Source organism: Acomys russatus, chromosome X, assembly GCF_903995435.1.
Source record: "Acomys russatus chromosome X, mAcoRus1.1, whole genome shotgun sequence".
In the NCBI taxonomy this organism is placed as follows: Eukaryota; Metazoa; Chordata; class Mammalia; order Rodentia; family Muridae; genus Acomys; species Acomys russatus.
The window spans coordinates 18,579,987-18,606,501 of NC_067169.1; the positions used below are offsets into that span (position 1 = coordinate 18,579,987).

General features: G+C 46.4%; 1 protein-coding gene across 4 annotated transcripts in view; it reads right to left on the bottom strand.

The window, feature by feature from the left end:
- The window catches only part of Gripap1 (GRIP1 associated protein 1), a 32,817-nt gene that overhangs the window by 5,675 nt on the left and 627 nt on the right, over positions 1–26,515 (bottom strand). The window contains exons 2-22 of one of the 4 annotated variants that reach the window (XM_051142303.1): positions 24,660–24,726; positions 24,453–24,514; positions 22,503–22,529; positions 21,656–21,763; positions 16,994–17,144; positions 15,913–16,097; positions 15,669–15,716; positions 15,046–15,077; positions 14,898–14,945; positions 14,665–14,764; positions 12,777–12,854; positions 12,475–12,567; positions 11,649–11,783; positions 7,405–7,500; positions 6,913–7,125; positions 6,668–6,781; positions 5,565–5,642; positions 5,363–5,458; positions 5,177–5,233; positions 4,998–5,097; positions 1,953–2,083 (exon numbers count right to left, since the gene is read on the bottom strand). In XM_051142303.1, the coding sequence (XP_050998260.1) occupies positions 1,953–2,083; positions 4,998–5,097; positions 5,177–5,233; positions 5,363–5,458; positions 5,565–5,642; positions 6,668–6,781; positions 6,913–7,125; positions 7,405–7,500; positions 11,649–11,783; positions 12,475–12,567; positions 12,777–12,854; positions 14,665–14,764; positions 14,898–14,945; positions 15,046–15,077; positions 15,669–15,716; positions 15,913–16,097; positions 16,994–17,144; positions 21,656–21,763; positions 22,503–22,529; positions 24,453–24,514; positions 24,660–24,726 (2,019 nt within the window). The remainder of the gene's footprint in view (positions 1–1,952; positions 2,084–4,997; positions 5,098–5,176; positions 5,234–5,362; positions 5,459–5,564; positions 5,643–6,667; positions 6,782–6,912; positions 7,126–7,404; positions 7,501–11,648; positions 11,784–12,474; positions 12,568–12,776; positions 12,855–14,664; positions 14,765–14,897; positions 14,946–15,045; positions 15,078–15,668; positions 15,717–15,912; positions 16,098–16,993; positions 17,145–21,655; positions 21,764–22,502; positions 22,530–24,452; positions 24,515–24,659; positions 24,727–26,515) is intronic. The other 3 variants (XM_051142305.1, XM_051142306.1, XM_051142307.1) reach the window with 3 other exon arrangements.

A 26,515-nucleotide genomic window follows, 5' to 3' on the forward strand; every position in this document is an offset into this window, starting at 1 on the left:
AGTATGCTGCCCAAGTTGGCCTCAAACTCCTGAGCTCCAGTGATCCTCCTACATCCAGAATAGCTGGGCTCATAAGCATGTGTCACTATGCTCAATACAAAGTAAGAATTCATAAGAATATTCTTGGAAGCCGGGCATGGTGGTGCACACCTTTAATCCTAGCACTTGGGAGGCAGAGGCAGGCAGATCACTGTGAGTTCAAGGCCAGCCTAGTCAACAAAGTGAGTCCAGGACAGCCAAGGCTACACAGAGAAACCCTGTCTCGAAAAAACCAACAACAACAAAAAAGAGTATTCTTGGGTAGTGAAAAAATGATACTTAGCCAGGTGGGAGTGGCACACACCTTTAATCCCAACACTGGGGAGGCAGAGGCAGGTGGATCTCTGTGACTTTGAAGCCAGCCTGGTCTAGAGAGTGTGTTCTAGGACAGTAGGGGATTGCACAGAGAAACCCCGTCTAGAAAAACAAAACAAAACAAATCCAAATAAAAAGTGGTTGGCAAGGAACATGGTATATGGCAATAATAATGATAAGTATAAGTTGCTGAAGGAAACCAGTCACAGTGGCTCATGCTTATAATCCCAGCACTGGAGGCTAATGCAGGATGGTTATGAATTCAAGGCCATCCTGGGCGATGTAGCAAGGCTCCATTATCAAAAGGGGGTGGGGGTCAACAAATAGGATCTGGAGAGATGGCTCAGGAGTTAAAAGCACTGGCTACTCTTCAAGAGAACCCAGATTCGATTTGGAGCATCTACATTGCAGCTTACAACTAGGCACTGTAACTCCAGTTCCCGGAGACTCTTTCACCCTCTTCTGGTCACTCAGGGTACTGCATGCATGTGGTGTACAGACACACACCCTTCTCATAAAACAATAAAATAAAAATAAAAAATTGGAGCCGGGCGTGGTAGCACACGCCTTAATCCCAGCATTTGGGAAGCAGGGGCAGGTGGATCACTGTGAGGTCAAGGCCAGCCTGGTCTACAAAGGGAATCCAGGCCAGCCAGGGCTACACAGAGAAACCCTGTCTCAAAAAACAAAACAAATCAATCAAAAATTGCACTAGGGAGGCAGAGGCAGGTGATCACTGTGAGTTTGATGTCAGCTTGGTCTACAAAGTGAGTCCAGGACAGCCAAGGCTAACACAGAGAACCCTTGTCTCAAAAAAAAAAAAAAAATCAAAATTTATTATTTAAAGCCAGGCATATTAGCACGTCTTTAATCCCAGCACTTTGGAGGCAAACCAGGCAAATCCTCTAAGGCTAAGGCCAACCCGGTCTACATAGTGAGTTCTGGGATAGCCAGGGCTATTGTAGGGAGACCCTGTCTGAAAAAAAATTATTAAAAAAAGCAGCAAATAGCCAGACATACTGGCGCACACGTTTAATCCCATCACTCAAGAGGCAGACCAGACATACCTCTTCCATGAGCTTGAGGCCTACATGGTCTACATACCAAGTTACAGGTCAACCAGGGCTACATAGCAAGACAGTGTCTCCAGAAAAGAAAAAGTTGGAAAAAGGGACTGTGTATATGACTGGTGCACAGTCCATAATGTGTGTACTTTGTAGCATTAGGAATGAACATGGAGTTAGCCAAGAGATGAAGAAATGCAGAGAGAATGATGGCCTGTCTCCCATGTATTAGCCTTAATTTGACAAGTTTTAGGAATTGACAAGGTGCTTTTGTCAGGGGCTGGGGTTGCAGCAAACGTTGACATGTGTTCTGCGTGTATTGTGAATATGTAAGGCCCTAGGTTCACTCCTCAGCCTGAGAGAGACAGAGACAGACAAATACATACAGAGAGAGAGAAAAAAAAAACCCACAAACACATACAGAGACAGAGAAGAAATGCTTACCCAACAGTCAGTGTAGACAGTTCCAAGTGAGGAGAAAATGGGGTAACTGCAGACCTACTTACTTATTAGGAGGTGGAACTTGTCCCTTACCCTGGCTGGCATGGCTGAACTCTCCTTCTCCTTCAGGATCTCCCGGTAGCTGAAGGAGGAGATGCTACTGCTGTCTCCTGTCTGTGTCCGGCTTGGTGAGTTCATCTCAGAGAGAACCAGCTCCTCAAGGCCTGAGCATGAAGGAAAGAAGCAACCTGAGTTCGGGTCCCTAGGAACCTCAGGACAGCGACCAGCAGAAACAGACTTGCCAGAGAGAAAACAAAAGACACAACTCAGCTTTAATCCCAGCACTCGGGAAGCAGAGGCAGGCAGATCGCTGTGAGTTCGAGGACAGCCTGGTCTACAAAGTGAGTCCAGATGGCCAAGGCTACACAGAGAGACACTGTCTTGAATTACAAGGAAAAAAAAAAGGACACAACTCAGGCAAGCAAACTCAAGGACTGGACCAGGCAGAAACAAGGAGCCACCTCTGTTGGTAAAGACATCCAATGAAAGAAAGGGAAGTGGGTGAGGCTGAGAGAAAGTGCAATGAATAGATCTAAGATTGCAGTGATGCCGGGCATGATGGCGCACGCCTATAATCCCAGCACTCGGGAGGCAGAGGCAGGTGGATCTCTGTGAGTTCGAGGCCAGCCTGGTCTACAAAGTGAGTCCAGGACAGCCAAGGCTACACAGAGAAACCCTGTCTCGAAAAACAAAACAAACAAACAAAAAACCGACGACAACAACAACAACAAAAAAAGCAAAAAGAGGATTGCGGTGACATAAGCACTCGAAGGTAGATGCAAAAAAAGGAAGACAGAGAGTTGAGAGTTGATGGTGGCACACACATGCAGGGGAAAGCCCAGAGACAGGAAGCCAACACATGATAGAGACTGACAAAAGCCACAGAGAAAGACGGAACAAAGATGAAGACAAGTTGTAGCTTTTTGCCTAGACGTCAGTCCCATTTAATGGATAAGAAAGATGTACAAGCCGGGCATGGTGGCGCACGCCTTTAATCCCAGCACTCGGGAGGCAGAGGCAGGCGGATCGCTGTGAGTTCGAGGCCAGCCTGGTCTACAAAGCGAGTCTAGGACAGCCAGGGCTACACAGAGAAACCCTGTCTTGAAAAACCAAACAAACAAACAAAAAAAAAAAGAGTGAGTTCCAGGACAGCCAAGGACTGCACAGAGAGACCCTGTCTCAAAAGGAAACAAAAACAAATAAACAAAATTCTAATCTGTTCCCCATTTTTTTTTTCAAGACAGAAAAAGCCTTGGCTGTCCTGGATTCGCTTTGTAGATCCGACTGCCTCTGCCTCCCAAGTGCTGGGATTAAAGGTGTGCGCCACCACGCACAGCTTGTTCCCCACTTCTTAATCTTTTTTTTTTTTTTTTTTTTTTTTTTTTTGGTTTTTCGAGACAGGGTTTCTCTGTGTAGCCTTGGCCATCCTGGACGCACTTTGTAGCCCAGGCTGGCCTTATTTATTTATTTATTTATTATGTAATGCTCTGCCTGCATGTACACCTGCAGGCCAGAAGAGGGAGTCAGATCACATTGTAGATGGCTGTGAACCACCACGTGGTTGCGGAGAATTGAACTCAGGACCTTTGGAGGAATGCTCTTAACCTCTGAGCCATCACTCCAGCCCCCACTTCTTAATCTATAACTAGATAAATATCTCTACTAAAATGAGAGGTTACTCAGTAGGAAACTGTTTTGGTGAGATGTGGGTTTTTTGTTTGTGCTTTTAAAGATTTATTTATTTATATACATGTGTTGACATGAACGCGCCATCTTCATGCTCACCAGAAGAGGGCACCAGATCCCAGTATAGATGGCTGTGAGCCACCATGTGGTTGCTAGGAATTGAACTCAGGAGCTCTGGAAGAGCAGATAGGGCTCTTAAACCCTGAGCCATGTCTCCAGCCCAACAGAGATGTGTTTTGCCATGTCACTTGACCACTTGCATGCTGAGCATGCTGGTGCATGCCCACAGGTACACTCTGTGAGCTGAGGAGTTCAGGGCCAGCCTGAGCAACACAGAAAAACCCTCTTCCCAAAACAAAACAGAAAACATTGGTACTGAGTTGGTGACACTGCCCTTCCAGCTGTTCCCATACTCCAAAAGGCTCTCCAGAAGGGTGCAATGCCTGAGTGGGGGTCCACCAGGACTTCGGATGACTGTCAACTTTCTCCACGTCTGTCTGTGATCTCAGAGAAGTACCAGAGCCATTCATGATTGGTTGGTTTTTGTTTTTGTTTTTTTGTTTTTTGTTTTCAAGACAGGGTTTCTCTGTGTAGCCTTGGCTGTCCTGGACTCACTTTGTAGACCAGGCTGGCCTGGAACTCACAGCAATCCTCCTGCCTCTGCCTCCTGAGTGCTGGGATTACAGGCGTGTGCCACCTGACCCACCTGCGCCATTCATTATTGAACTTGACTTATTTCAATGGATTTACAGCTACTCCCAACCAAGAAAAGGTAGAAACAATTCCTGTTTGTGTGGGCATGTCCTCTGCTTTCAGTGGCAGAAGTATCGTGGGTTGAGTTAGCCGTATACTGAAAACAGTACAAGCTTATGTCTGTAACCTAACTCCTAGGAAGCTAAGGCAGAGTAGCATGGGTTTGAAATCAGCACGGGTACAAAGTAATGCTGTCTAAACACACACACACACACACACACACACACACACACACACACACCAGTGATTTCCTATGGAAATCTGTCTCCTTTGATACATTGTGAGCTTGTGGAGGGGAATGACTGGGGGCCATAGGGGTGGGGGGCTTGTATCACAGATCCTAGACTTATGTGAAGAGTTCCAGAATACAAGAATGGAAACAGTAGAGAAAGTAGAGAAATAAAGGCAGATATAGAGCAAAGAACACAGGCAGAAAGAAGACAGACAGGCGCACGCACGCACGCACGCACATACGCAAGCATACACGCAAGCACACACGCACACATACACGCACACAGCAGAAAGTGCAGAGAGCAAAATGACAGGCAGAATTGAGGCAGGACAAAAGGCTGGGCCAGGGTTCAGGGAGGTATGGGAAGCCGCCCAAAGGTGCAGCTTCCATCTGTCCTGCTCTCTTACCTGAGCGGCTCTTGCTATTTGTGAGGATGTCCTGGAGCCTCTCCTGAAGCTTATCAGCCCGTTTCCGCTCCAGGTGCAGCTGCCTCTTCAGGTCTTTGAGCTAAAGGTGAGGGCAGGGGTGGGGAGTGAGAGCTGTGGCCCATAAGGAGGGGAAGAGGTCACAGGCCTCACTAGCTTACCGCAGCACTGCCCTTCTTTTCCAGGATCCGCTGTCCGTCCACCGTGTCCTTTACCTCCTGTGGTTAGAGAAGGCCCAGCTGGCAGGTGATGGCACAGCTGCCTGCAGTGTCCCCACCCCCCTCGCCCTGCCTTATTCTGCAATCTTAGGCTATGGCTGTGTTGGGTACCACGGAGATAGCACAGACCTGCTTCAGGCTGCTGATGGTCTTTACATGGCTGTCTCGCTCCTCCTGGGCCTGCTGCAGCTGATGCCGCACATTCTGAAGTTCTTCCTCCTTGCCCTGCAAAGCAACCAGCAGCTCAGGCCACGCTGCACAGAGAAGACCCTGCTCTCCTGCAGGGGTAGCCGGTACCCAGAGATGGGGAACACCACCATGCAACAGGCACCTTCAGCTCAGCAGCATGCTCCTCCCGACACTGCTTAAGGGTTTCCTCTTGCTCCTGTTGCTGCTGCTGCAAGGATTCCTATAAGGAAGAGTCCCAGCTCTGTTCATGGCCCCCAAAAGATAGTATGTCCAGTTCAGGGCATGTAAATGTCAGCAGAGTTCTTGAGGGTATAACAAAAACATCTTTTTACTTCGAGACAAGGTCTCAGTATACAGCCGGCACTGGCCGTGAACTCCCAATTTTGCTTCAGCCTTGAGTGCTGGGATTTACAAGTAACTTACATCTTTTCATTTGTTTGTTTAGTTTTTCGAGACAGGGTTTCTCTGTGTAGCCTTGGCTGTCCTGGACTCACTTTGTAGACCAGGCTGGCCTCGCACTCACAGAGATCCACCTGCCTCTGCCTCCCGAGTGCTGGGATTAAAGGCGTGGGCCACCATGTCTGCGTCATCACTGATATTTTTGCTGCTGGGAATTGAACCTGAGGCTTCATTCAGGCTAACCACGTGGTCTACCAGTGAACTATACTCTCTGTCCCTCCTATCCCTTTTCTGCCAAAGATGAAAATGGGCCATAGAGAGATGAACTACATTGCATAAGATCACACTGCTAGGAAGTGGCCCAGTCAGCATTCAAACTTAGGGGAACACCTGGCTCCAGGGTACACCCTTCTCTGCTATAGGACGCTGTCTCTTGTTATTGTCATGAATTTTCCAGAAAAAAAAGGCAATAAATGTTCTTCTTAAAATAAAAGTTAGTGGCCAGGTGGTGGTAGAGCACATCTTTAATCCCAGTACTTGGGAGGCAGAAGCATGTGGATCTCTGTGAGTCTGAGGCCAGCCTGGTCTACAAAGTGAGTCCAGGACAGCCAAGGCTACACAGAGAAACCCTGTCTTGAAAAACAAACAAACAAACAAACAAACACCCCCCCCAAAAAAATAAAAAAATAAAAGTCAGCGTATTACCAAACATGGAAAGATAGTCTATTACAACTTTTTGGCAGAGGAATGATCCAAGAGGAAGAACTGCCCATTCAAATCTACACAAAAGGAGAGCATGGGTGCCTCTAGCCAACCTTGCTCCCTCACCAGCTACCACCAACTCACCTCAGCCTCCTTCAAGCGCCGCTCAAACCAGCCCTTGGCTCCATCCATGGAATGTACCTGAGCCTGGAGTTCTTCCACTGTGTGCTGAAGAGTTTCCAATTCCCTTGTTCGAGCCTAGAAGGAGAAGACAGTCAGGAGCTGGACAGCAGAGGCCTCGGCACGTCACCTACCTGCCACCATATCGCCACCAGCCATGTCATGGTCCTCAGCTAGTAGTGGAGAAAGGGTATGGTTACCTCACCCACCTTCTCCTCCCGAATCTGCCCCCGGAGCTCCTCCTCCTGCCGTTTCTTGTCCTCGTGCAGCTCTCGCAGCTCACGCTCATAACGGGCTCGCACCCCCAGCATCTCCTTCTCGTGCCGTAACCGGACAGCGCCCAGTTCTTCCTTGTGCTGGGATTTCTCCTGCAGTGTCTCCATTGCTAACTCATCCAGCATGACCTTCCTCTTCTCAGCACTCTGGGGACCAGGAGGGTAGGCCAAGAGAGCAGCAATTAATGCCTCTCCTAACACCACAACCCCCCCCCCCCACTATTCTGTTCCATGCCTAAGGAACTAGCCAGACTCCACCTCTTCCCCACCCAGCCCTTCAAACTGGCCGAGTCTTTCACCCATCCTTTAGAGAAAGACCAGCTTCTTTTTCTTTCCATTCCCAAGAGGCGGCCATGATACAGCCATGATACTTTTTACCCTCATGGTCTAGGACCATCTCTTTCCCTTTTCCCATGGTGCCCCCACCTTCCGAGCTTCCTGGAGATCCTGGGTCAACTGCTCCTTCTCCTGTCCTATTTCTTGAAGTTGTTCCAGCAGCCGGCTATTGGCCCTCAACGACTCCTAATTCAGGAGAGAAGGGGAAGTCTGAAAAGAGTTCCTTCTAGGTACCAATAACTTAGAGCACTTCTGGTAGACCTTCCCTTTAATAAAGAAGGTGTTATCTCCATTACAATGGGGAAAATGACAGACACTGCTGCGTGCTCCTCGGTGCTCACTCTGCCCTACTAATCCTAGCAACACAATTTATAGTTGGGACTATGATAGTCAAAAGTGTTCCTCCTCCTGCAGACAGGAAGGGCCATGTGACTCTTTTCTTTTGTTTTCTTTTTCTTTTTTCTTTTGGTGTTTTGAGAAAGGGTTTCTCTGTGTAGCCTTGACTGTCCTGGACTTACTTTGTAGACCAGGCTGGCCTCGAACTCACAGCGATCCGCCTGCCTTTGCCTTCCGAGGGCTGGGATTAAAGGCATGCGCCACCATGCCCAACTTTGTGATTCACTTTTTAAAAAAATTATTTATTTATTTATTTGTTTGTTTGTTTGTTTGTTTGTTTATTATGTATACAATGTTCTGCCTGCATGTCCACTTGCACACCAGAAGAGGACAGCAGATCTCATTATAGATGGTTGTGAGCCACCATGTGGTTGCTGGGAATTGAACTCAGAATCTCTAGAAGAGCAACCAGTGCTCTTAACCACTGAGCCATCTCTCCAGCCCGTCATTCACTTTTTGCTACTTTGTATTCTTTTCTTTTTTGAGATGAGGGTCCCACTATGTATCCCTGGCTGGCCTCAAGCTCAAGGAGATCTATCTGCCTTTCCATCCTAAGCGCTTGGCTTTTTTTCTTTTTTCTTTTTTTCTTTTTCTTTCTTTTTTTTTTCTTTTCTTTTTTTTTTTTTTTTTTTTTTTTTTTGAGACACAGTCTGGTTGTGTCACCCAGGCTGGCCTTAAATTCATGATTCTCCAAAGCTTTTTATTCTTTAATTTTTTTTTGAGACAGGGTCTCTCTGTATTAGCCTTGGCTGCTCCTGAACTTGCTTTGTAGACCAGGCTGGCCTTGACCTCCCAGCGATCTGCCTGCCTCTGCCTCCCGAGTGCTGGGATTAAAGGCATGTGCCACCATGCTCGGCTATTCTTTAATGTGTGGTGCTTGAGGAGGCCAGAAGAGGGCATCAGATGCTCCGGAACTGGAGTGACAGACAGTTGTGAGCTGCCATGTGGGTGGTGGGAATTGAACCCGGGTCCTTTACAAGAGAAGCCAGTGCTCTCAACTACTAAGCCACCTCTCAAGCCCTGTCCGAGCTTTCTGAGTGCTGAGATTACAAGCATGAACCACCATCCTCAGCAGAGTATGTTCTCAAAAGACAGGAAAGTGCTCTTTCCACTTTCCTTCTACATACAATGTAAATATGAAAGGGAAACAGTTTCAACAACTAACCCGGAAGCCAAGGATACAAGTCTGTGTTAGAGCTGTAAAATAGCAAGGGAGAAAGAAACTAAGCCACTGGTGACTGAATATCATTAATCCAGGACAGATGTGGTGCCTCATGGCCACAATAGCAGCTCTTGGGAGGCCGAGACAGGATGACTGCCATGAGTTTGAGGCTAGCCTGGGCCACACATGAGCACCAGGCCAGCCAGGAATACATAACAAACCTTCTCAATGCTGGCAGTGGTGACGCACACCTTTAATCCCAGCACTCAGGAGGCAGAGGCAGGTGGATCGCTGTGAGTTCGAGGCCAGCCTGGTCTACAAAATGAGTCCAGGACAGTCAAGGCTACACAGAGAAACACTGTCTTGAAAAACCAAAAAACAAAACAAAAACAAAAACCTTCTCAAATAATAAAAACAACAATGACAAAAAGAATCCACTGTTACTGTTATTCATTGCCACGGACTGGCTCAGTCGGGGATAGGCCCTTGGGAATGAGAGTTTCTGAAGTGTCAGTGACAGAAGATAAAGGCTAGGGACAAAGAGAGCGACACAAGATTGAGTTTGCATCTGAGTGTTACTAGCCTTATCTTCTGTTCAACAACACTTTAAAAACTCCTGTTCCCAAGGACCTATCCCCGACTGAGCCGGTCCGTGGCAATTCATCCCTGAAGAACCTACTTGGTGTTTGTTTTTCTTTTTGAGACAAGGTCTCACTATGTAGCCTATGGTGGCCTTAAACTACTACTGAGTGCCACCATAATAGAAAACTACGTGTGTGTGTGTGTGTGTGTGTGTGTGTGTGTGTGTGTGTGTGTGTTATGAATCCTTTCTGTGCCTGGGTACATATATATATGCAAAGCCCAGAGGGGGACACTGGGACACTGGGTATCTTCCTTGCATGCTTCATAAGTACTGTTAATTAAGCTATATCACCAGTCCTAAACGTTTTGCTTTTGTTTTTTGAGACAAGGTTTCACTATGTAGCTCTAGCTATCCTAGAACTCACTATGCAAACTTAGGCTGGCCTTGAACTCAGAGATCTGCCTTTCTCTGCCTCTCAAGTGCTGGGATTAAAGGCATGCACCACTATGTCTAGCTTTTCTTTCTTTCTTTTTTGTTTTTGATTTTTTTTTTTTTTTTTTTTTGGTTTTTCAAGACAGGGTTAGTCAGTGTAGCCTTGACTGTCCTGGACTCTCTTTGTAGGCCAGGCTGGCCTCGAACTCACAGAGATCCACCTGCCTCTGTGCTGGGATTAAAGGCATGCGCCACCACCGCCAGGCCTTTTTTCCTTCCTTCTTTCTTTCTTTCTTTCTTTGTGTGTGTGTGTTTTCAAGGCAGAGTTTCTCTGTGTAGCCTTGGCTGTCCTAGACTTACTTTATAGACCAGGCTGGCCTCAAACTCTTAGAGATCCATCTTCCTCTGCCCCCCTAGTGCTGAAATTAAAGGTATATGCCACCATTGACTTTCCCGGGCCCTCTTTTCTTTCTTCCTTTTTTAAAAAAAGATTTATTTATTTATTATGTATAGTGTTTTGCCTGCATGTACACCTGCATGCCAGAAGAGGACACCAGATCTCACTGTAGATGGTTGTGAGCCACCATGTGGATGCTGGAAATTGAACTCAGGACCTTTTGAAGAACATACAGTGCTCTTAACCTCTGAGGCATCTCTCCAGCCCCGCAATTTTCTTTCTTAATCCAGTATTATTCTAATTTATCCAGGCTAAACTTTCTTTATCCTAAAAACCAAAGTCTGAAACTCTTTTGTTTCTTTCAGACAAGGTCTTACTATGGTAACCTTGGATGGCCTACTAGTCACTCTTCAACCAAGACTGGCCTAGAGCTTAGAGGAATCCTCCTGCTTCAGCTACCTGACTGCTAGGCTTATAGGCATACACCAGGATATCTGGCTTAAAATCAGATTTTTTTTCCTGTTTTTTCGAGACAGGGTTTCTCTGTGTAGCCTTGGCTGTCCTGGACTCACTTTGTAGACCAGGCTGGCCTCAAACTCACAGAGATCCACCTGCTTTTGCCTCCCTAGTGCTGAGACTAAAGGCATGCGCCACCAAGCCTGGCTCAAATCTGATTTTTTTGAGTATGCACATAATGCCACATATGGAAATTAGAAACCTGACCACCAATGATAGTCCCAGGAGTGGTAGCCAGCTTAGTCTACGTAGCAAGTACCAGGACAAACAGGGATACATAGAAAGCTCTACTTTGTCTCAAAAAATGCAGGAGTACTAAAACACTATTTATAAAATTACCTTCAGGCTATATGTATAAGGCATGTTTAGATTTCATTCCCAAAATATCTAAGTAAGCTTATGTAAATTTTCCCAAATGAGACAAAATCTGAAGCAAACACAAGCATTATGTATGAGAGACATTCAGTCCGTCCATTATGATACCAGAATGGATACTCTGATTAACCGAGGAGGCTCAGTTTTGCGGAAGGAAAATTACCCATGTCAAAACATATAGGTAGTAGGTAGGATGTTAAGAAGCCAGCCAGGAGAGACCCTGTCTCGAAAAAAACCAAAAACCAAAGAAGAAGAAGAAGAAGAAGAAGAAGAAGAAGAAGAAGAAGAAGAAGAAGAAGAAGAGACGAAGAAGAAGAAGAAGAAGAAGAAGAAGAAGAAGAAGAAGAAGAAGAAGAAGAAGCCAGCCAGGAATCCAGGTCTTCCTGACTCCAAAGTCATCTCACCATTCTTCAAGGGCAGTGCACTGCACTACTCCTAAAAAAAACTACAAGACAGGTCAGAGGAAGCCTCACCTGGAGCTGGGAGTTGAGGTCATCTTTCTGTCCCATAAGATCTTCGTATTCGGCCTGCCGATGCTGTAGCTCAGCTGCCAGTTCAGCAGTCTGTTCCCGAAGCGTATTCAGTTCTTGTGTGTTTGTTGTCTGGATCTGGACAAAGTGGTAATGGTGGGCAATGGAATGCAGGGAGCCCAAAGGCCCAGGAAGCCCTAGACCTCCCAGTTCAGGGGGATAGAGAGAGAAGTATAAAGAGGGGTAGAACAGAAAAGTTACAACAGCAAAGCAGGGAGGGCAGTACGTATTCGCGCAACACAATACTGTGCAGTGATAAAAGAAGCCATACAACATATGCGTAAACCGCACAGACAGAGGTACCAGAAAGCAGGGAAGGACAGAGGAGCATCAATTCCGCTTATAGAAAGTTAAAGAACAAGCCACATGGCTCTATGTTGCTAAAGGTCCCAATACTGGCTACTTGCAGGGATATGCTGACAGGAATGGTAAAAAGATCTTCGAATGTACTGAAAAAAAAAAAAAAGCTCTGTATCTTGTTCTGGAAAGTAGCTACATGGAGTTATAAAGGGTCATGAAGAGACAGATGACACATTCGATTCACTGAGTACACACTTAAGATGATTACATTTCATGCACTTTCTCATAGAGAAACTAGAAAAGCAAGAATGGAGGACGAAGAAGGCTGGAAGCCAACAGAAAGGAGGAACAGAAGCACAGGCCACGGGAGAGTATGTGGTCCAGACCACTCTGGGCAGATATGGACCAAAAGCAGAAGTAAATGAAACGGCAGGGGGGACATCAGCGAGGACTCCCAGGTATCCTGTACCTGCTCCAGAGCAGCCAAGCTAGTCCTCAAGGCATTGTTCTCAGTCAATAGCCCATCCACTTGTTCCTGCGCATCTGCACTCTGGAGGGACACCTGGCCCCACCCCCATGACAGGTGAGAGCAGGTCCAGAACAGAGAGACAGGACCTACCCGCAGCCAAGAAAGAAAGGAGACAGACGCACAGACACACAAACCAAGACTAGGAAAAGCAAGACCCCTTGGGCCATGCTTGCCTGTAAACTACCAACTTAGCCTGTTGCCACCCTCAATCCCAGCTCCCAAGCCCACCAAGTACAGCATACCCGATCTTGTAGGGCCCGCAATGCAGCTGCATGCTCCAGGCGTTCCCCCTGTCGCTGATTTCTTAGCTCCGCCAAGCTCTGTGGGAACAGGGAAGTTAGGTGACCTCATTCCAGACCCCCTCCTTCCCTGGGTGCACAGAGCTATACAAACTCCTACAACCACCTAGAAGCATGTTCTCAGCATCCGTAAGTCTTGGACCAGCAGTCAGGGGCCTCAAGTCCACTCCCCACACGCACACTCCAGGTAATTACACACAGAGCTCTCAAACACATTCACCCCCTCTGTTCCAGCTTTTGAACATTTCAGACACACCTACAGTCCTGAACCTAACTTCTTAGGAGCTCATACTCACCCAGATTCCAGCTTGGGAGCCCTGGGATTTTTGTCCCACCCCCACCCCTGAACTGTAACTTTATCCATCCCCCAACTACCGGGACATGTTGACATACTTAAATCCCAGGTCCCAAGTTCAGAAGCCTTAGTTCACACAAACTCCTAGTCCCAGACCTAGGATATCTCAAATGCACAACCTCCTAGTTTCCAGCTCCTGAAGAGACCTCAGAGCGACCCAACTCCACGGCAGCCACTCGGGATTCCTGTCTCTGGGAATCTTCAGACCTAGATTACCAGAAGCTCCTGGGGCTTTCTCCCGGACTTCGTCCCAGCCCTCACATTGCAATGTTCTAGAGGCTTTGCTCCCACAAGCTACCATATTTTGAATTCCGAGAAACCTCAGACTGGCTTCCTCTTAGGAGAAACCCAGAGGTTTTAAGTCATCCAGCCCCGATCCTCAGGAACTGCATAACTATGCAGCTTCTGTTCCAGCCTTTGACGATCTCAGCTTTTCACTACCACTAAGGACCTCAGGCCCCGTCATCCTACATGAACTCACTTCCCAAATATCACAGAGCCAAAACAACTTTCCAGACCCTGAAGGTCTCAACTGTACTCTGCCTCCAGCTCCAACTGACCCATATTTGAAAACCCAGCATCTACTAAACCCTCATCATACCTTTGACTCCTAGAAGCCTCAAATGTACTGATATCACAGCTTTTTGATGTATTATTATTATTATTATTATTATTATTATTATTATTATTATTGCTGAAACAGGGTCTCATTATGTACCTTTGGCTGGCCTCAGACTCACAGAGGTTCACCTGCCTCTGCCTCCCAAATGCTGGGCTGCTGGGCTACTGGGCTGCTGGGACTAAAGACCTGTGCCACTACACCCAGACGATATGATAGCTTTTTTTTTTTTTCTGGTTTTTCAAGATAGGGTTTCTCTGTGTAGCCTTGGCTGTCCTGGAGCTCTCTTTGTAAACCAGGCTGGCCTTGAACTCACAGAGATCCACCTCCCAAGTGCTGGAGTTAAAGGCATGCGCCACCACTGCCTGGAGATATGGTAGCTTTTAAAGGTCTCAGCATCACCCAGTTGCCCCCCCCCCCCCTACCCCCCCCCCCACCTAAGACAGGGTTTCTCTGTACAACATCCCTGGCTGTCTGGGAACCAGGCCAGGCTGGCCTCAAACTCACAGATATCTGCCTTCTCTGCCTGCCCAGTGTAGGGGTCAAAGGTGTAGGCGTCAACCACCACCTGGCTGCATTCACCCTACTTCCTGGTCTCAGACCTCAATGAGAGTTCGGATTCCTACAGGCTGATGGTGCACAACCAAAGTCTCTGATTCATGGAAATTAACCCAACTCCTAGGGATCTCAGGTTTCCGAGTTCCCTTTCTAACTCCTAGGAGTGCATACACACACTTGTCATGTTGCTGTACTTCTGAATCTCAGACATCCCAATCAGTCTCTAACGACCATATACCTCCCCAGACTGCCAGCCCCGGTTCTCCACTCCAGGGATCGTGGGATCCAGCCCCCATCACCTGATTGGCAGCCTCAAGTTCCTGCTGCAGCTTTTGGGTGCGAGCCAGCTGGGCTTTCAGATCAGCTTCCTTCCGCTGTTGTAATTCTTCAATTTTGTTTCTAGGGGTGACAGGGATAAGGGTACATTAGGTATGGCTTGAGGCTCATTCTCCCATCTCTGCCCCTGGGGTCTTTGGTTAATTTGGCTGGGCACAGTCCCTGTTTTTCCACTACTGACAATCCTAGGAGTTACCTGCTGTCATTGAACAGTGTTTCCTTCTCTGTCTGCAGACGGCAAAAACTGGGCACAGAAAGACAGACATAGATATGTCATTTCCACAAGCCAACCCCCCTCTCTCTCTCTCTAGGCCCCCCCAAACCCCTGGAAAAGAGAAGTATACCTTTCCTGTTTCTTTTTCAATTTATCAGAGAGCTGATGGAGAAAGAAGGAGGAGTATAGACAAATAATAACAATGAGAATATTGACAAAATAAAATAAACAATAACAACATTTATAGACACTTTATACTGAGACCTTCCTACAAGTCGGGTTTTACTTAAGATATCCTCAGGATATTCTTGAGAAGTGAGAACTACTGATTTTACAAGTGGGTAAACTGAGACTCAGAAGACTTAATCAATTTGATGGCTCAGTTGTCAGCAGCACCAGCAACATCATCTCCAGCTAGCTCCCTTGGACTCACGAAGGCCATTATTTATGCTCCCAAAGTGGTACCAATGGCCACATTACAGAAATGGCTAGGCTGGGAGGCCTGAAAAGCAGGATCCTGATTGGTTGTCTCAGCACTGGGCCCCCAGTTCTAAAGGCATTCTTATATGGATGACTTGGCAAAGCTGCGAGGAAACAGAAGGGCTGGGGCCTGGCCATGCACACGGTAGATTGGGACCATGTTAGCAACTCTGAGCTTTGGGAGCCTCTATTTCACACATGATCATCTGAAGCACTGAGGAGGCCTAAGGCTCCTCTGCTGTCGGGAGAAAGCCAGGCAGCGGCAAACCCCACCTTAGCAAGTTCCTCCTGTAGTCTGGAGGTTTCAGCTTGCTTTGAGCTCTGCGGGTGGTAGGGGGGAGGAAGATAAGGGATGGAGTTGTTATCAGCAAGGATGGAGGAAGGCCTCTAATTTTGCCTGCCCTGCCTCCCCTTAGCCCGTGAGATGGTGATGTCACAGACATCTCCATGGGCCCACAGGCAGGAGTAGGGCGAGTGTTGTCTCCCGGCATCCCAGTCCCAAGAGACGCAGATTTACCTCTAAGCCTTGCAGCTGCTCCCAGAGTAATTTCTTTTCTTCTTTCTCCATTTCCCATTTCAGCTCCACTTCTGCCAATGGCATGGGGGCCAGGGCAGCAGGGAGTGTATCTCCTGGGGGATCCCCTTGGCCCTCACTGGCAGTGGAGGGCCTCACAGTCTCCTTCCCGTAGCGCTCCTGCAGAGCTGAGCAGAACAAGAGCAGATGATGAGTGACATCGTCTCTGAAGTGCCTTGTCACATCTCAGATACAGGGAGAACCATGAGAACTTTAGCCTCTCATGGTGCACAGGACCTTCCCCTGTGCCCCACCAACCTCAAAAATCCTATCTACCATGTTGCATACCATGTTTACATATATAACCTAATTCCTATTCACAGTATACCTGGCCTCATTCCTGACCACGGAACTAGCACCCACTACCACCTAAGTCCCAGCTACTTATTAAAGTAGCTTATCAAAGTGTCAGGACCATCTCACACTCTACCAAGCTGTCTTTCTGACTTCATCCCAGCCCCTATTTACAATGTGGGATCAGAACCTTCCCAATGTTCTAGTTCTGCTCAGTCAACATCTCCTTTCCAGCCGGGCGTAATGGTGCACACCTTTAATCCCAGCACTCGGGAGGCAGAGGCAGGTGGATCGCTGTGAGTTCGAGGCCAGCCTGGTCTACAAAGTGAGTCTAGGACAGCCAAGGCTACACAGAGAAACCCTGTCTCACACACACAAAAATACCAAATAAATAAACAAATAAATAAATAAACAAACAAACATCTCCTTTCCAACGTCCATTCTGCCGTTCTCTACTACTTGGTATGCATGACATACAAAACTGATGCAGAATGAAACCTCTTAATTGCTCCATCTTCCTGGCATAGATATTCCGGTGTACTGGGTGGATGAGCAAGTTTAGACTCAGAGTGGTAAAACGCCTTCCAAAATGCAAAAACCACACACTCGTTCAGGCAAGGCCAAGTCGCATTCTGAAATGTCTTCTCCCTCCCATAAGAAGAGGACTATACCCATCCTCTCTCTGCTCAAGACCTGAGGTCTCTATCACGCCAGGAAGGCCCCCACACACCTGCCATGTTCTTCTGCAGGGCCGTGTTCTCTGCCTGCAGCCGCAGCAGCTCTCCATCCACATGCGCTCCACCTTGAACATCCCCCTCTCCAGCAGCTCCTTTCTTCAGTTGCTGGTTCTCCAGCTCCAGCTGTTCCAGCTGGCTGCAGAGCTGAGCAGGGGGAGAGAGATGAGAGAGGGAACAGCACGTCAGAACAACAGCCGCCAAAACTCGAAGAACACATGGCCACTCAGTGTAGACTTCATTAAATCCCCACAAGAACCCTACACCACAGCCGCTCTTCCACTTCTGGAGAAGGACAACAAGCCATGGAGATAGTAAACAATTTCCAATCTACACATCTGGTAAGTAGCAAAGCCAAAGGGGGCGAGAATACTGAGGACAACCTTCCCTTTCACAACTCCCAGCCTCTCAAATGCAAAGGCCTCAGGCTGCTATGGTAGCTGTTAGGATCATGGACAGCCCCAGTGTAACAAAAACACACACTCCTCCAGCTGTAGAAAAATGTCCTAGATCCCCAGGTCCAAAGACAGCTCCCTCTCGACCCGGGCATCAGAGAGAGCTTGTAAGAAGACATTTCCAGAGTAAACACAGCTTACAGTTCTTATATTTCCAGCCTTTAGCTTTGAAGAGGTACCCCAAGAAAATAAAATTCAGCCGGCCCAAAGTTCATTCACCTCCTGGTTAAAACAATGGTTTTGCAAGAGAGTCCCCTGTGTTCATGTTCAGATCAGACTACTGAGGCCCACAAAAAAAAAAAAAAAAAAAATTACTGCCTAGGATATAGCATCATTTCTTTCAACCATTTTTTTTCACCTGACTGATTTTTATGCTCTACTCAGATGTCATCTTTAAGGTAGGATTACCCAAAACAAAAATTCCAGATTTTACCATGGCATTCTCTGTTCACTTATTTTTGACCTAGTACTAATGACAATTAATTTTGTTTTGTTTTGTCTTGTTGGTTTTTTGAGACAGGATATCTCTGTATAGCCCTGGCTGTCCTAGACTCACTTTGCAGACCAGGCTGGCCTGGAACTCACAGCAATCCACCTGCCTCTGCCTCCCAAATGCTGGGATAAAAGGCGTGCACCACCATGCCTGGCCTTCACAATTAATTTATTTGTTGGTTTTTAAATTTTTTATTTTATGGGCTTGTGTGTGGGATTGTTTTTTTTGTTTTTTTGTTTTTTTCCCCTTTTTTCCTGTTTTTTTAGTTTTGGGGATTTTTTTTTTAAAGATTTATTTATTTATTATTATTAGGTATACAGTGCTCTGCTTGCATGTACTCCTGCAAGGCAGAAGAGAGCACCATATCACATTACAGATGGTTATGAGCCACCATGTGGTTGCTGGGAATTGAACTCACGACCTTTGGAAGAGCAGGCAGCGCTCTTAACCACTGAGCCATCTCTCCAGCCCAGTTTTGGGGATTTTTAAAAGACAGAATCTCACCATGTAGCTCAGGCTTATATTGAACTCAAAACCTTCTTACCTCAGTCTTCTAGATGCTGGGATTACAGGCATGCACCACCACCATGCCTGACCAAATTTTGTTTTGTAACATGGAGTCATAAAACAGAGCCTGAAACTAGATTGCTTGAATATGAGTTCCTACTCTACCATTAATTAGCTGGGTGATCTTGGAGCAAATTACTTCACTTCCCTGGCACTCAGTTTTCCCCATCCATTAAAAAAGGACACTAAAAATATCTCATAATTACACTGCAAGAACTGAATGAATAGTGTAGAGCGATTCAAATGGGAACAGATATAAAAGAAATAGCATTAGTAAACTGTCGCTATTATTATTTCTCTTCATCCCACCCATAAAATATAAGTGTTCTGGTCAGTTTTTGTTGGTTTGGTTTGGTTTGGTTTTTTGTCAACTTCACACCAGCTAAGTTCATCTGGGAAAACAAAACCTCATCAGTTTGTATCAGCTTGGCATATAGTTGAGTCTGCTGGACATTTTCTTGATTAATGTTTGACATGGGAGTATCCCGGCCACTGTGACTGGTGTCACCCTTGGATTAGTTGGCAAGGGTCATTAGCAAGCAGGCTGAGTGATCCGTGGAGAACGAGCTAATAGGCAGTGTTTCTCCATGGTCTCTACTTCCCTTCCTGCCCTCACTCTCAGTTCCTTACAGAGTCCCTCAAGTGATGGACTGTGAACTGTCAGCAAATTAAACCCTTTCCTCCCCAGGTGTGTCCTGATCAGTGTTTTAGTACAGCAATTGAAAGTCTTCTATAGTTGCCGGGCATGATGGCACACGCGTATAATCCCAGCACTCAGGAGGCAGAGGCAGGTGGATCTCTGTGAGTTTGAGGCCAGCCTGGTCTACAAAAAGGAGTCCAGGACAGCCAGAGCTGTTACACAGAGAAACCCTGTCTCAAAAAGACCAAAAACAAAATGCCTTCTATAATGGTAAGTTACCCAAGAGTTAGGACCATTCTTTGCAGCTCCCAACTTTATTTCCAGAACAAAATACATAGCAGGTCCTTTCACATAGCAGGTCCCTCTCTCTGTCAAAAGAAATCTCTTGGCAGGCTCTTAGCATCAGGTCTTCCTGTAAGTACCATCGAGTCCTGATGGGAGAAGCCCAGAGCGGTGCAGAAAAGCACCGCAGTAGTTAGGAGAGCACCAGAAAGCTCCAGGAATTGGGGGAGAGGGCTTCATACCAGAAGGTATTAAAGTAATGGTGTGATAAGATCTAGCAGTCAGAATAACTTCTGTGGAATAGTGGAGTGGACCAAAGAGAGAAAATTAGAAATAAGGCAATCAGAAGGCTGTATAAACAGAGCCAATGAGAGGACAATACAAACAGGATTCATACTAAGCAAGTGTTCTTCCACTGAGCCCCATTCCAAGTTCCTGGATAGAAGACTCATCCTTCTCCTTTACCTTCTTTTATTCTCCCCCATGCACTGGAATAATATATATATATATATATATATATATATATATATATATATATATATTTAGTATGGAAAAGGATAGGGATATGGCACAATGACAGAGCACATGCTTAGCATGCACGATTTCCAGGTTGGATCTTCATCACCACAAACAGGGCAAGACATAGTTTAGAGGGAAAATGAACTAATGAGATCATGTCATTAGTGAACACTTCCATAGCTGATACTATGCAGGAGGCTTTAGGTAGCTCACATAGATTTACCCACCAAATCCTCACAAAAGCCCTGAAGGGAAGGTGCTTCTACCATCACCATTTTCCATTTGTAAACATTTGGGAATCAAGAAACAGGTGGCAAAGTGACACAGTAAATGTACACAGTAAATATACAGCCAAGATCTTAATCTAGGCCTTCTATTTTGCTTTTTTGGTTTGTGGAGACAGGGTCTCTCTGTGTAGCCTTCCTTGGCTGTCCTGGATCTCACTCTGTAGACCAGGCTGGCCTTGAACTCACAGAGATCCTCCTTCCTCTGCCTCCCGAGTGCTGGGATTAAAGGTGTGTGCCACCACACCCGGCTGAGGTTTTGACTTTTAAAATCCTTTTCTTTATTCTTTGATTTCTCATGTAGCACAGTGTGGCCTGGAACTCTTTATGTAACTGAGAATGACCTTAAACTTCTGCTTCTTCTGCCTCTACTGCCCAAGTGCTAAGGTAACAGGCATGTGCCCCCACCGCAGTTTGTACGATGCTGGGGAGCAAAGCCCCAGCATCGCACTCATATGACTCAGGCACTCTACCAGTGAAGTCACATCCCAGGCCCTTGTGGGATTTTTAGCATTATTTTTGATCATTTCTTATTGCATACATGTATTGTGATAACATTACTTTGGTTTTGCTTTTTAAAGCAGTAAATTCTCATCAGGAAGAGCCATGGAAATAATATTCTTTTTTTTTTTTTTTTAGGTTTTTCAAGACAGGGTTTCTCTGTGTAACAGCGCTAGATGTCCAAAATCAATTGGTAGACCAGGCTGGCCTGGAACTCACAGAGATCAACCTACTTCTGCCTCCCTAGAGCTAGGATTAAAGGTGTCCCCCACCATACCCAGCTAACATCTTTTTTTAAAAACATAGTATATTTTTTTTTCCTTAAAAGACACTGTAAACTCACAAATGGATCAACCATGGATACAGAAGACTAGTAAGAGAATAAATCACAGAATCCTCAACTTCCCAGTAGGGTTAAAAACAGCCAGGAGACTAAAATCAGTAAGGAGATAGACTTAGCCAATCCAGGATAAATTACCTGGAAGAAGTGGAACCCTAGACTCATGTTGGATGAAAGAAAGAAAAAGAAAATGGAAGCAATTCAAACACTTTTCCATTCATGTTAAGCAATTAGAACTTTACTTAAAGTCTCAGAATATATTGGGGCTCCATAGCACCAGCTCAAAATTATACAAATGGAGACTTAAACTGAATAAAAGGAGTGACTTAGGAACCAAATAAACTCAGGGCTCAAAGGACCGAAATTCCATGAAAATGTTTGGTCCTACCTGTCAAATTACTTCCCCCAGCAACAGAGTAGGCCTGTTTCAGCACCATGGACAGTAATCAGCGCCAGACCCTGTCCACCCTCTATTGCTGAGCTCTCAGCTTAGGTGACTCTTGCCCATGCATACAGACACAGGTGCACCATTCCATTCCCGTTCCCCGCCCCCCTCGGCTATCCCGGGCACCAGCACCTTGCTGAACTCGGCCATAAGTGTACTGTTCTGCAAACGGAAGTCCTCCTCCTGGCTGTGCAGCTTTGCCTGCAGCATCTCATTTTCACTCAGCAGGACCTCCACTTCCTGCAGTGGCAGACATGGGCCAGGACTCCAACAGGGGTAGAAAGGATGGGGAGGCAGATAAAGAAGGAGAGAGAAGGGGGGGGGAATGGCATCGGGTAGGAAGCATATAGAGTAGGAGGAATGGGGGCAATATATAAGCAGAAAGACATAGTAGAAAGAGGCATGGGGAAGAAGGAAGAAGAAACAGGAAGGGGGATGGATATAGACAAGGGGATGACGGGAAAGAGAAGCAGTGAGAGGGAGATGGGAAGACACGGGATGAGAGGTGGGTCAGGAAAAAGAAAGGGCAAGGAGATAAGAAGAAAGAGGTATCAAGAGGAAAAGAATAAGGCAGAAAGAAAGGAAAGAAGGGAGGGGGTTAGGAAAGGCAAGGAGTAAGGGAGATAGAGGAATGGGAGAAAGAGAAACACAAGAAGTCAGGCAGAGAAAGGAAAAACACGAAAGAGAAGTGAAAACGACAAAAACAGGTGGAAGAGAGACAAAGGGAAAGTCGATGAAACAGATAGGGAAACAAACAGGAAGGCAGACACAGATTCAGTGACGATAAAGAAAAATACAGAGATGCAAAGAGCGTAAGATGAACACCGAAAAACAAAGAGAGACAGAGAAACACACAGCAGTGAGGAAGTTACAGACACATGGGTGTACATAGATAAAGGCCAGTACAATGCCACCAAACAAAAATGTCCCCACTATGACAGTCTTGCACACATAGTCACCCCACCAAAGGCCCCCTTACCTGAGCTTTCTTGCTCTTGCTTAGTGCCTAAAAGGAAGGGTGGAAGAGAGCTAAAGTGAACAGCAATGGACCCCCCCTCCCCTGTGGGACATGGAGACTACTGCGGCAGGTGGGGAGTGAGGATAATGATGGGTTGTGGGATGAAAACACAGAGAACTTCCGTAACAACTGGAAACCCATGGACAGAACAGATGAGCAACGTATGATGGGGACTGCTGTTGCCTTGGTGCCCCCAAGGCCATTCAAAGTCTCCCTTTCTTCTGTGCTCTTGAGAGTTTCAGGGAGTGGGGGGGAGGAGAGACTGTCTTAGAATTTAACCCTTTATATACTGGATTCCCAAGCTAGTCAATGGTGGCTTCCTCACTCCATCTGTTCCAACACAGCAGTGTGTTTCCCTTTCACGTAACATACCAGCTTCCATCCCTCTGCTTGGTGGCCAAGGATATGGGCAGGCTTTGAAAATCAAAGCCCTACCAAAAACTCCACTTTCCTGACTGCCAGATTTTCTGAATTCTATATTCATCCACCCAACAAGGATTTTTAATTGTTTATTGATTCAATATTATTGTGTGTGTCTGTGCCCATATGCGTATGTGTCGCAGCTTACACATGGAAGTCAGAGGACAATTCATGGCTTCAGTTCCCCTTTCATCTTTAAAATATATATATATATATATATATATATATATATATATATATATATATATATATATATATATATATGTATATTGCTATTTTGTGTGTATGAATGCATTCAGTGCCTCTTGGAAACCAGAAGAGGGCGTCATACACTCTTGGAACTGGAGTTGCAGCCAATTTGTGAGCTGCCATGTGGGTTCCTAGCTCCAGCCCCTCATCCAACCAGTATTTATACAGCATGTTCTATATACAACGTACTACACAGGAAGACAGAGCAACGAAGGAGGATAAAACTAAGGATGTAGATTATCTTAAGGAGCCATGCTAGGCTATAGTCTACCTTATCTTTAAAGGCTCTGAAAGTTAGGTTTGGTGTCATGTCACCAACAGGACCAGGACAGGTCGACGCATAAAAGGAAGCAGAATGACTGGAAGACAGGAGGCAGACTCAAGGCACATAGACTTGACTAATTAAAAAGTTAATGAATGAAGCCACAGGTGGTATACATGCCTAACAGCTCCAGCTATTCAAGAGGTTGAGGAAAAGAGGCCAACTTGAGGCCAGGAATTTGGGTCCAGCCTGGGAAACACAGCTAGATCCCCTTTTCAAGATAAAGCTAGTGAATGAGGGTTGGAGATACAGCACAGGAGTAGAGACAGCTTAGAGCCAGGTGTGGGGGCATCCTCCTGTAACCCTAGTCCTTGGGAGTTGGAGGTAGGAGGATGAGGAATGGAGGGAGGGATCAGAAATTCAAGGCCATCTTCAGCTATATAGTAAGTAAGCACAAGGCCTAGGCTTCCAGAGACCCTGTCTTATAAACAACAACAACAACAAAAATCACTTTTTAGCCTTTTGACTAAGATACAGAACTTGTCTAGCATGCATGAGCGCCTAGGTTTGATCTATAGCACCATAAAAAAAATAATGAATGAAAATGAATAAGCAACTGATAGTGGAATAAATTAAAAATCAATCAATAAATTAAGCAAAGTCAGGCATGTCAGCACACATCTATAATCACAGCACATGGGTGGCTGAGGCAGGGTGATCAAGAGTTCAAGGCCAGTCTGGGCTACATAGCAAGATCCTGTCTCAAAAGAAACACAGAGAAAAATTAACTCAGCAAGATCAAAACTGGTTGAAATTAGCCAAGTGAAGAGACTTCTGGGAAATGTTTTTCAAGTGACTATAGGAAAGCAGCATGTACCATCATTGGGTCTGGTTCGGTGTAGGTGTTCCCTGGGAGGTGAATGAGTCAGATGGATCAAGGGAAGCAGGCAGTGGGGGGATGAGTAGGTGGAGGGAGGTACCTTTTGAGCTTTACTGAACTCCTTATCCAGGTAGGCAACCTTCTGGCGAAGACTGGCAAGTTCTGGTGCAGGGAAAGCAGGAAATCTCAGCCTCAGGCGGAGGACAAGGAACTGAAGGGTCATCTTATCAGGCCTCTAAAGGGAAGCCTTTGCCTCTAGTCCCCCCCCAAAAAAGCCACCCCCTCTAATGAGACTCTCTTGGCTCACCAACACCATTCTTCCGAAGTTCATCTGAAAGCTGGTAGTTATTTGTCCGGAGTTCCAGGAGCTGAGTCTTTGGGAGGAGCCAAGAAACAAAAAGATTTATCAGGAAAGTGTTCCAACCTCAACATGAGGCAGCTAAGCCCCTAAGCCCTAAAGACTGACTTGGTACCCCCTAGGAACTTCCTTTTTTTTTTTTTTTTAAAGATTTATTTATTTATTATTTATTTATTCATTGGTTTTTGAGGCAGGGTCTCTCTGAGTACCCTTGACTGTCCTGGACTCGCTTTGTAGACCAGGCTGGCCTCGAACTCACAGCAATCCACCTGCCTCTGCCTTCCGAGTGCTGGGATTAAAGGCGTGCGCCACCACACCCGGCTTTTATTTATTATTTATACAGTATTTTGCCTCATGTGTGCCTGCACACCAGAAGAGGGCACCAGATCACATTATAGATGGTTGTGAGTCACCATGTGGTTGCTGGGAATTGAACTCAGGACCTTTTGAAGAACAGCCAGTGCTCTTCTGAGTCATCTCTCCAGCCGCCCCCACCCCCACCCCACAATTACTTTCTTAGTTGTCCCTTAAGATCTATCTGTGTATGCTGTATTCTTAAATGGGCAGCAAAGCCCGATCCCCAGCTCCACCTTGTCCAGCTCCATTTAGAACCACAACCAGCCTCAGCCCTCCATTTCCTCACTAATCCACACCAGGGTTTGCTGCCGGGTAATGGCAGACAGAATGGTATTGGAATATTTAAATTCCTGTTCATATGTGTTCCTGTGCCTCTATATATACATGCAGGATAAACTAATCTTGGCTGAGCTCTTTACACCCTGAACACTGTCCTGACTAGACCTAGGAGGCTCCTTTTACAGGGCGCTTTCCAAATTCTTTCCCAAGGAAAGAAAATCTGCTTTTTCTCTCTCCTAACTTAGATGGGTCAGGGGCCATTCCTCAAGATCCTGTAGGGCTCACAAAAATTCTACAAGAACCTTTAAATGAAGAAGTAAGCAAAAGTGCAGCATGGGCCACTGCAAACAGTCCATCTATCTACCAGCCTGGTCAGGGCCCGTGGAACCACCCACTGTCTCCTACCCCGCCCTCCACGTTTATCTTCCTCTCAAAGCCCCAGCCTCCTCCTCTCTCATCACGGTGGTTTGCTCCAGATTACAAGGCGTCTCTATTTTAGGATCTTTCTCGCCTTGTGCTCCCCAGGACCCAGATAGCATCTCTCCTAATCCTAGGCCAATTGGAATTCCTTTCTACCCACCTTCAATGCTCTCTCCAAAAGAGCCCAATGGGGTTTCCTTCCACAAGGCCCAATGGGCTAAATCGTCCTTGCTTAAGTGTCTACCCACTTTTCCCAAGATGTCTTCAGGCATGATCCAATAGGGGCGATACTATGTCCTTCAGGGTGTCTCTCAAATACCCTTGGGTGGGCCAGTTGAACTAGACTTATCCAGAATCTTCTACAATTTACAGTGGTCCTCCCCATTTATGGTCCAATGAGCTCACTCTCCCGTCCCTAACCCTCCCTCAAGCAGGGCCACCTTAGCTCCTGAGCCAATAGAATTACTTCTACTCCCTCAAGAGTTCTGCCTCGACCTACAGTCTTTCTCACTAAGGCTCTCCTATGAAGTGTCCTTTCATTGTGCAATGTTATCATTCCCTCTCAGAACGCCCCTGAAAAGATTCAACAGGTCCGAGGAGCAGGTCAGACTACTCCCCAAAACGCCGTGATGGCCCCCTTGCTGAAGTCCCCAAGTATCATTCTTTTATATCCGCTGATCCTTCCTCTAATATGAGTTAACGGTGTTAGCCACTCCGAATGTTGTTCACCTCTGGTCTAAAGGAATCCC